The following is a 10751-nucleotide window of genomic DNA, read 5'->3' on the forward strand; positions in this document are numbered from 1 at the left end:
ACTGCTTCTGCATGGTTTCTCTGATCTCTGAACACAGGCAGAACTATTCCTAGTTGCAAAACAAACAAGCTAAACAAATAAAAAACAAAATAAACCAGCCGCATGATCTCAACACATCAACCAACATGCCATGGTGAAATCTGCAAATACATGCAAATGGATAAGCTACTCAGACATTCACCTAGCCAGCCAGAGTGCTCTTGAGCAGTGCCAGGCAGGCATAACCAGCCACAGCATGGGCTTCTAAAAATTAAACCTATGCATTTAGCTAGTTCAGGGAGGCACAACAGAACTTAAGTACATCAGTATGTTCTTCAGGGAAGTCAAATGCTTTCCCGAAAAAGTGCCTAAATACTCAGCTACAGAATCCACCTGAGTTTAAACATCCACTGTGAAATTCTGGTCTACGCATAGAATTTTCAGAACCATGCATTCATTTTTCTGTTCACTGCTCCCAAATATCTATCATTAAAAAAAATAAATAAATAAACCAAACAAAACAAACAACAAAAAAACACCCTACACCTCTAGCAGTAATGACCAAGTCGTGGTAAATAGTTTAATTATAGAAACTCACCAGTTAAAGTTGCAATGATTTTTCAGTATCTAAATTCTCTAGTAACCACCTAATTTTTTTATTTTATTACCCACATAAATACACAGGGAGAAAATATATCAGCATCCTATGTCTTTATAGTCCTCTTGTGGATGTAACTTTATACACAATTTTCCTGTATAAGATACAGACAAATCCAATAATACTTCTAATAAAAGAATATTTGCTTTCATGAGACTACAAGATTTGGCCTCTATATATGACCACAAACTAGACTTGAAATGCAAGTATTTGTAACCACCTTGAAACTTGTTACAATTTTTGAAGCTGCATAACCTGCCACTGAAACAACTTACAGGGAAATACCTAAATATAAACCACAATACTTAAGCAACAACCCTTCAAGCAGAAAAATGTAGCAACAATTACAAGCAGTTCAGCTTGAACTCTGACAAGATTAAGAGCAATAGCAAGCACTAAGCAAGTAGACCGCTTCAAAATTTGGCTCAGGTACACGACATTTTGGATAAACTCTAACTCCAAAGACACTAGCAATCAGGAATAAGTGAATATGCTCCACTACAAAACAAACTCCACAAACTATTTTAAGTGTTGGATTCAGAATAACATTCTTTGACAATAACATTTTGCTGTCCCATATAAGAACACATATGCAAACAGTGCTGACAGACTAGCGCACTTTAAGACGATAATTAGAATTTATGTACACTTAATTCTAAGCCTACATAAATAACAAAAAATACATTAGAACACATTTTCAAGCTTACTTGAGATTTATTTCCAATCAAAAAAAAAAATAATCATTAAGACCCCTTATTTTATCATACTTTAGGATCCTAATACTTCACATATTCTCACCTGGAACTGGACTACAGTATTTCTGATACTTCATGTATATTGATAATTAAATACATAAGAAAAATAAAGTACACGAATACTTATAATATATAATATTTCTAAGAACAGACTTTAGTAATGTGCTTTCTAAAAAGGATGAGATCTTTATGAATTTCAATAAGTTGCTAGAGTTTCATACTAAAAAACTAAACATTATTGCACCTGAAGGAAGTACAATCATTATGAAATACTTCAAAGTTTTGATAAAACCTTAGCGTGCCTTTAAACATTGTCAAAATTATGAACATTTCATTTTTAAAGTGAACTAATTTTTTTCTACAGCAGTTTATTAATTCTGAATAAATACAATAAAGAAGCAAGCTAAAGCACAATGATGGCATTTGTGTTTAACAAATGACATTATGTTTTGTCTTCTGATTTCAAATGGTTATCACCAAGTAAGCATCCCTACTTACTTCTAGGTATATAAAAAACAGACTTTTCATCTTCCGAGTCTGTCTCTGAGATAAATTACTGCAAAGTTATTCCTGCAACATTGTTAACTGCTCTGACAATTTTGATAACCAAATTGGATTTTGCCTTCAGCTCAGATTCTAACAAAATGAATTCAAACGAGGGTTTTATTTTCTTTGGGTCTGTTACACCTACAATTCAAGTGTTTGGCTGTTTTTCTGTAGTGATCATGTAAAGCACACAAAAACTGGTACACTGTGTAAAACAAAGGAGAAATACATCTGCACCCTGCTCCTTCTCATATTTTTCACTTACAGATAAACATACCATGTCCAAATACATACTTGCACTGTGAGAGTGCAGTGAATATTTAGACAAGTTTGTTTTTAAGAGAGGGTTTAGAAACATAATTCACTCTTTCTCTAGTGTTTGCAAGAGCAACAAAACTACCTTTTCTTTGTAGCCTGATGATCTCTAATATTGGACTAAGAAGAAATTTCATTAATGGTAATAAGGTAAGATTAAATTTACTAGAATCCTTACAAAACCATTCAATGTGTAATACATACCAGCAAGGTAAGCACTCCTTGTACTTTCAACTACCTTTACCTATGTGCAGTTATTGTGTAAGCACATCACACACAAGACAGCAGAAGTGAAAAATCTTGAATGCAAGGCTATTTTTAAAGTATTTTAGCTGTTACACCAGCAACATGTGCATTTAGTCAGAATTATTTCAACAATCCTCATTCTGCCCAGTGGAATTTGTGAATTTTACTGACCCACCCACTCAGTAAGCAGTTAATTTCATTTTGCTTAACAAGAACAGAAAAAACTCTGGTTTCGAGAAACAAGCAATTTTTTGAGAAGTGGGTTCTTTGATGTGAGATGTAACTTTTCACTTATTTACTCTATTTTTTTTTTATTTTTATTTTTTAAGTAACACATGTAAAGCAGGGAAAATGTAGAGAGAAGGGTTTGGAAATATGAATGCTCATCATTCTCAAGTACGATTGTTACTTTGGACAAATCTTTGTCTCAAGCTTTTTTTTGTCAACTACTTATTATTGGGGCGTTGTTACCAAGATCACAACATGAAAGTGCTGGGCAGACTAGCTAAGTCTGGGCAACTGAAAATTCTGCCCGTTAACTTCTGCATCACCTATTTTGAAGCTACTCTGGAATACCGAGGAGTTTTCTGCAGGCAACACAGATCTACTAAAAAACATGACCTGTGACAAAAATCAATGTACTAATCTCAAACCAAACAGCAGTATCAGAAGTGTAAAAAAGACATAACCTAAGATAAAATGTCCCCAGATTTACTTACACTAGCTAGACAGAGGGATTTTGTGGATTTGGCGTTTTTTCTCGGGGTGGGGGGTGGGAGTGTATTAAAAAAAGGGTGAGTTTGCTCACAAGCACTTTAACAAGGCAAAAAGAAAATGTAATACCCAGGTGGCTCTTTGCGCAAACACATGGATACCATTTGGAGCAGGACTGAAAAACAATTAATGAAGCCTCCGTTTTCAGTGGAAGGCTCGCTGAACCGCATGCTAAGCCTGGTGTCGGAAACCCTCGAGCGCGCCCGTGCGCGGGGAGTGCCTGCAGCACCGCTCACCCCGCCGGGGACACCGGCCGCGCGCTGGCAGCCTCGGCCCCTGGCTCGTACCTACCTCGCTGTTCACGAGTACCTCTAGCCTGCCGGAAGAGCCCCCCGAGGAGCGGGCAGGGCAGTGCAGGGCAAAGCAGGGCCAGGCCAGGGGAAAGACACCCCTCGGCCGCGGCTGCGAGAGATCCCTGCAGCGGCTGCCGCCAAGCCGGGGCCGGCCGCTTCACTCCGTCCCGTCCCGCCGGGAAAGGAGACCCCTGCCTCGGGAACGCGCCTCGCCTGCGGCAGCAACCCGCCGGGGGACGGCTGCTGCCCGCGTCCCCTCGTCCCACCCCAGCTCCCGGAGGCGCCTGTGTTCCCGCTGCCCATGGCGCACCGGAGGAGCATCCGCCCTGTGCCTGCCGAGCCCGGGGAAAGTGACGGGAGCACAGAGAACGAAAATGCCACCGACTCCGTCCTCCTTCCCCCGTCGCTGCCTGTATCTAGGACCCTCCGAAAAAGAAAGTTTCCCGCCCCTCAGCTTCCAGCCGGGGCAGTTTCTGCTCGCTCCGCTCCCGCCCCGCGTACCTGGGGTTGGTGCTGTTCCAGTACACGGCGTAGCGGTCGGCCACCGCCTTGGCGCCGGGCTCCTGCCCGCGCACGCACACCCACAGCGCCGCGGCCGCCAGCAGCAGCATCTCCACGTGCGGCATCGCGGCGAGGAGGGATGCGGAGAGATGGAGAAAGAGGGGGTGACAAAAACAAACAAAAATAAAAGCAAGCGGGGAGTGCGCAGACGGGACCGAACCGGGGCGCTGGAGGCGACGGGGTGAATGAATAAAAAGCGGTGCGCAAGAGGCGGGCCGGCTCCGCAACGAGCGCCTGCCGCCGCAGACGGGCAGCCGTCAGGGAGGCGCGATCCGCGGTCCCTCAGGGAGCCTCACCCCTGCGGGGGATGGTGGGGGCCAAGGCAGGCGGCGGCAAGAGGCGGGCGGTGCTCATTCACCGGGAGTCCCGCACTGAATCCACGGCACGACATACATCGGCCAGCCGGCGAGGCGGGCGAAGAGGCGCCGCTCCTCAGCCCCCTGCGAGTGGCCCCGCGGCTCGGGGGACGCCCAGGGGGGGAGCGAGCGAGAGAGCGGAGAGGAGAGAGGGGAGGAGGGAAAGGGAAGGAGATCTTTACCCTGCAAGCCTACGGGGGGTCTTGGCAGTGTATTAAAGGCTGGCAGAGGGGCGAGAGGTACCAGCGGATCTTAAAGTACAAAGTTTATGTTTTCCTTCCTGCCCCTCAGCAAATGAAAAACAAAAAAAAAAAAAAAAAAAAAAAAAAAAGAGGGAAAAAGCAGAAAAAAGGGGGGAGGGAGAGGGTGCACGAAGCAAAAGCCCTGAGGAGTTTGTATGCTGCGCTGATGGAGTTGGGGAGCCTGTTCTGCAGCACAGAGCGTTTCTTGAAGACTTTGTGGAGTGGTTTCTTGTCCTTCCTGTTCCTGGGCGGTGGATGCACCAAGGGCTGAGCAACAGAGAAAGCGGAAGGAAAAAAAAAAAAAAAAAGGGGAAAAAAAAAAAAAAAGAGTGTGGTAGGGAAAAAAAAAAAAAAAAGAACGGCCAATCCAAGAAATATTGCGGCGTGGAAGCCAAGGAGATGGAAATTAAACTATTTTATGAGAGGGCGTGGAAAAGAAGCGGAACCTCTGAATAGAAAATCAAGCCTGCAAACTCCTCTGATGGTGCTGGTCTTGGCTCGCCTCTCCTGCTAGAGGTACGAACGGAGCGATACGGCGACGTGCGGAAATCTCCTCCTTCAGTCTCCCGGAACCCCTCTGTGATAAAGCAGGGTCCAGTCCCGGGAACATCAACTTCTGCGGAAGGACAAAACAGTTTGAAAGAACAGGGAGGGGGGCGAGAGAAATAATCCACCCCTCAGATGACTACATAAGGAGATCGCGGGGGAGGGGGGGGGGGAAGGAAGAAACCCAGTTCTTCGTCTCGGTCTTGCCGAACAGCTGCGCCCCTTTTCCCTCTGAACCAGCAGCAAGAGCAGCGAGGAAAAATATACCACGCCAGCAGGCAAATAAATAAACTTGAATGCGGCGGCAGGCAGGGAGGGATCGTAAAGAACGACGAGGATTGGAGGGACAAAAGTCAGTTTTTGAGAAAAAAAAAAAATTGCTTTATGGGAGGGGGAAAAAAACCCTTAAACAGTCACGCCCCCTTTTGCAATAACCCTCCACTGCGTGTAAATCCGACATCAGCTACCTGGAACTGCCCGGAGACTGGCGCGTTGCGCTGCCGAGGTGCACGCGTGTGCGCAGCCGAGGCAGCCGCAGCGGGCGGAACGCGGTGCGCGGAGGTACGCACGCATACATACATGCACGCGCGTGTGTCCGAGGCGGAAGCGGGAGCCGGTGTGCTGGAAGGAAGGAGGCGAGGAGGAGGTGGAGGTGCGGGCTGCCGGCTCGGAGCACGGGCGCTGCTGTTCGATCATGTGGGTTTTTTGCATGCAGTTTACTTGTGGAAAGGGGGGGTTAGCCCGCGCAGCCACTCAGCTCACAGCCTGCTGTTTGCTTACAGATTGGGGGTTTTTTCTTTCTTTCTTTTTTTTTTTTTTTAATACATCGACGCCATTGGCTCGAAACACGAGAAAGGAGGCGTTGTCCCAGGCTTCTCCTCCTCCTCCATGCCAAAAAAAACACCCAACTCCACCTTCTAGAAACCTGACTAATTGAATTACTGAGACGTCGTAGTGGTTCCTGTGCAGCCCCTGTCGCTGAAGGTAACCGTTTCAGCGCCGGAGGCTGCAATGGGGTTTTAAGCGGGCTGTGTACGGATGAGTTTCCGTCTGCCATGCAGAACGCTGTGGCGAGAAACGCAGTCGTAAAACAAAACTCCTTTCCCACTGACTCCCCCAGGGCGGCACCAGCTGCCGGTCACCCGTCCTGCGGCAGCCGGCGACACCGCGCCAGAACCGGAGCGGGAGGTGGCGCCAGCCGCGGTAACAGCACAGCGCAGTGCGAGCAGGTGAGCAGCTCCCGCCGGAGCAGGCTCCGCCCCGCCTCGTTGCCACGGTGACGGCGGCCGGGCCCCGGGGGCTGCTACTCCCGCCTCGCCGCCATCGGAAGCGCCCCAACTCCCCCTAGCGGTCGAGGCCGGCGGCACACGGCGCCCTTCCGCTCTCCTGTGCTCTCCTCCGCCCTCCCGTGCTGTCCTCTGCACTCCGCTCCTCTGCGTCCCACTGCGTCTCGCTCCTCTCCTCTCCTCGAATCAATCCCTTGGTTTACACTTTTTAATATATATATGTACTACCGAAGGATCTGTACGATTTGCAAGTCTTCATTATCAAAGGCCTAAAAACTTGTCTAAATTTCGTCTCCCTGTGGTCTCCTTTAGCCTTGTTTTTAATATGTTGATGTCTGTGGGTTAGCCTCACTAGGATTCAAAGTACATCAGCAGAATACTTCAGGTATTACAGGCACCACAAAACCGAACTTTTTTTTCGTTCCTTTTCATTTAAAAAACCCCAAAGAAAACAGTGTTTCCATTTTTTTTATGTTTTTTTTTTTTTCCTGAGTTCTTTGAATAGGAATGGGCACATCTAATGTCTCCTTAGTCTTTTTCTCCCAGCACCGACAGACATGTGGAAGTCACTACCATTACAGGAGGCAGAATAATTAACTTCTTCTTCTTTTTTTTTTTTTTTTTGTCAAAAGAATCTCCTCAGACACATTTGTAAAAAAAGCTTAGTAATTTTTTTTCCCCTTTGTTCATGCCTTGTGAGAATTATCACAGGGAAAGAATGAGGGGTCGGTTTGTACAACTTAAAGCACCTTTTAATAGTGAAGTCAGAGCTTAATCTAGTATATAAAATACACTTGCAGAGATGTAGTACTTGTGGTTTGGTTTTTGGTGGGTTTTTTTTTTGTGTGTGTGTGTGTGTGTGTTCTTTGGGTGTGGGGTTTTTTGTTGGTTTTGTTTGGTCTTTTTTTTGGGGGGGGAGTTGTTGTTTGTGGTGGTTTTGGCTTTGTTTTCTTTAACACAGACAAAGCTGTGTAAAAGGACTCAAACTATTAATAACTGAAAAAAAAAAAAACACTCCTAAAAGAACTAACTATAGCAGAGCAGGAAGATATCTTTTTCTTCCCCTGCTTTATGTAGCAAGCAAGCTGTAGGTGGCTGTATCTTATTAGCTTATAAACAATACAAAGACATATATCCTTTCGACTCAAGAAGTAAATTAATTGTGCAAGTAAAAAAGCAATACTTTAATGAACAGAGGGTGAGCTTTTTGTTACATCAGAATGAATTTGTATGAACCCATCAAATACCCAATACCCAGAAGCATGTCAGCTTCTATTCCACTCTCCATTTCCATGATTACATGATTAAACAGTTACTGATGTCATAGTTGTAAACTGCTTCTGTATGCCTATGGCCTCTGGCATTAACCTTCATTTGGCAGAAGGGTACAGACCCTTAGCAAGTGCTTCAACATCAGTTAAACCATTTTGAGCAAATCTTCAGAAAAAAAACAGTATGTAGGCACAGTAAGTGTCTGAAACTGCCTCTGATAAGCCTCTGTGGCTGCTGAATCTCGAGCTTCACTGTGTAAACGAGTCTTTAATGTACAGTGTACAGCACCTACTTTCTTGGTAGTTGCAAGGATGTCTCAGGTAAAAGTGATAAATCTGTACCTTTTCTTTCTCTGCTGATTTCCCTTAAAAATAAACATTGTATTTCTACCACCGTTCCGCAATACTTAGTATCTTGGGCGGACACAAATGACTTCTGGCATTACAAGGTAGGTAGTATTGTTACAATGATTTAAGCGATTTCCTTTGCCGTTCAAAGGTACTTCAACACCCGTGAAGCACAGAAAGTAACAAAGATACATCCACATTTTTTCCTATTGGTTTTGTGTATGATTTTTCTCTTTTATAAATTTGAGTAGTGCTTCAGAAGTAAAACTAACTAGAAGGGCCCAATCCAGCTTTTTCTGACGTAAACTCCAATGACATTCATGAGTTAAACAAGCAAATCTCATGCTTTTTTTTTTTTTTTTCCCCCCTTTTCTACCTGTTGTTAGAACATGGAGAATTAAGGAAAGACTTTTCTGCGAAAATGGGTGCAATTTGCAAATCAGTAAAGAATATAGCAGCATTTCAAAACTTTTTTTTTTTTTTTTGTCTTAGTCTTGTGAAAATATGTGTCTTTAATCATGTGTGTTAACATTTCAGAGGAATTTGATTAAAGGTGTTTGGGCAGAAAAACGTATAATCCTCTAGTTGGTATGTGTTTAAATCATCTTTGGTGTTTTGTTTAAAACAACTGCACAAAAAAATACATCTTTTTTGTTTATCGGTGGTATCCCTAGAAATGTGTTTTTCAGGAACTTGAAAGCATCGCACTTTCTTATGTTTTTAATCACTCTCTGATCCCATAAACATGTTGCTGAAAAATTACTTAGAAGCAATCTCAGCTTCAAGTTCTGCAAATTAATAACAGAACAGAATGGTTAATCGTTATAAATTCTCTCATCTTTTACTGTAATCGCTGATACTGTAAGCTGTCAAAGAGTAATACAGAGCAAAACCTCAGAGTAATTTCCATATGAGAGGAATAGGTACCAAAGCTATAAATAATACTGTTAGAGAGAATCACTGAATTCTTTATAGAGAAGTATATTCACTGTTTAATTGCAAAGATTCTCAAGTAAGAGAAGAGCTTGCTTTCAAAATTATATGTCTAATGTAATGATAATTTTTCCCTCTTGGATACATTTACCTGTGAGAGACTCTGTGTTTATGTCCTCCGTACTTGCCTTTCTGTTCTGGTTTTGGGGTGTTTTGGTTTGTTTGTTTGATTTTTATAGAATGAAGAAATAATCTTACAGAAGAAAACAGAATGAAATGGCTGCAGGTGAACCTGACCCAGTATTTACTTGTGTGTGTGAGTGTTTTTGGCTGACTAGAACAGAGCAATTAAATGAAGATTCTTAATATTCTTTTTATTAAACTGGCAACTCCCTTCCTTCTCTAACACTCATTTTCCAGTCTACCAACCAGAAATAACATATATGCTTACTTTACTGTGGTGTGCTGAATCTCAATTAACTTCATGATTTCAGATGTCCAAAGGAGTAACTTTAAGATACTTGTATTAAAAAAAAAATTAAAAAAAAAAAATAAAAAAAAAAAAAAGAAAGAAAGAAAATGCCATAATGGAAAATACAGTAATGAATTCTAGTCAGCTTAGAGTGAGAGGGAGGTTATCGTCCAGTGACTTTTTCAGGCTTGTTATTTTGCCCAGAAATCATACATACTTCTTTTTCTGTATGGTTCTTCAGAATTTGCTTGCTTTTTTGCTTGGTGTTTTTTGGGGTTTTGTGTTTTTGTTTTTGTTTTAATGAAAATCATCTACAGGTACCAGCTTTGCTTATGTTTAAATTTGTCAGATCAATATCTCCGTGTCTTCTAAGCAGCCAGAAGAGCTTCAGCTCACAAATTAGGCAAGACCTCTTCAGTACATAACTATGGATATTAGTCTGAAAAATTCAGAAGTTTAATATGTTGAGAAAAGCTTTGAAAAGAAACCGAAAAAATTCCTGGCTGCATATTGACATCTCATGGTTTTGTTTTGTTTTTTTTTTTTTTTTTGTTGGTTTGTTTTTTTTTTGGTGTTCCCCCTTGCCTCCCCCTCCCACCCCCCACCCCCAGTTTGCAATAGGAAGAATTACATGGTAGAAGATTTTAAAAAACAAATGGGAGCAGGGTGCTTATATACCCATTGAGACAATAGAAAAATCTACTTCAAAGTCCAGTGTAATGGTTCAATGTTTCATCCATATGTATGTAATAACTTAGACATAGTGTATTGCTGTTCAAGTTCATGGGGTTTTGTCTTTACAAATACTTTCACTTGTGTTTGATAAATATCTAATTATGAGGAATTAATTTGTTGACACACTTTAAGGATTTTTAAATTTTTGCCTTCGTGAAATTAAGATATTTTTAATGCTATCATTTTGAAAGGCCAAATTAAAGTGTTTGTTTCTACCCAGTCAAGATTGTGCATACAGTTTCTGGCTTTACAAATAGTAAAACCCACTTCACTGATTTTTTATTAACATTGAGTCAATAAGAATAACTGAAATAGCCCAGCATTAAAGCCAAAGCAAGAGAATCTGTGGCCCTAGGATAATGTATAGCTTTCCTTCCTGTCATCCAGTTCAGTTCTTCCATACTCTCCAAATTAAAGATATTAATTTAAAGATCT

The 10751-nt window shown here is 42.5% G+C and overlaps 1 protein-coding gene across 2 annotated transcripts in view; it reads right to left on the reverse strand.

Annotated features, from left to right (window-relative positions):
- Positions 1–5056, reverse strand: part of EFNA5 (ephrin A5) — a 227370-nt gene extending 222314 nt beyond the window's left edge. Inside the window, exon 1 of one of the 2 annotated variants that reach the window (XM_065662730.1) lies at positions 4068–5056. In XM_065662730.1, coding sequence (XP_065518802.1) covers positions 4068–4192 — 125 coding nt within the window. In that variant the 5' untranslated portion in view covers positions 4193–5056. The remainder of the gene's footprint in view (positions 1–4067) is intronic. The other variant, XM_065662729.1, reaches the window with a different exon arrangement.
- Between the last annotated feature and the right edge of the window lie 5695 nt (positions 5057–10751).

Source organism: Lathamus discolor, chromosome Z, assembly GCF_037157495.1.
Source record: "Lathamus discolor isolate bLatDis1 chromosome Z, bLatDis1.hap1, whole genome shotgun sequence".
Taxonomy (NCBI): Eukaryota; Metazoa; Chordata; class Aves; order Psittaciformes; family Psittacidae; genus Lathamus; species Lathamus discolor.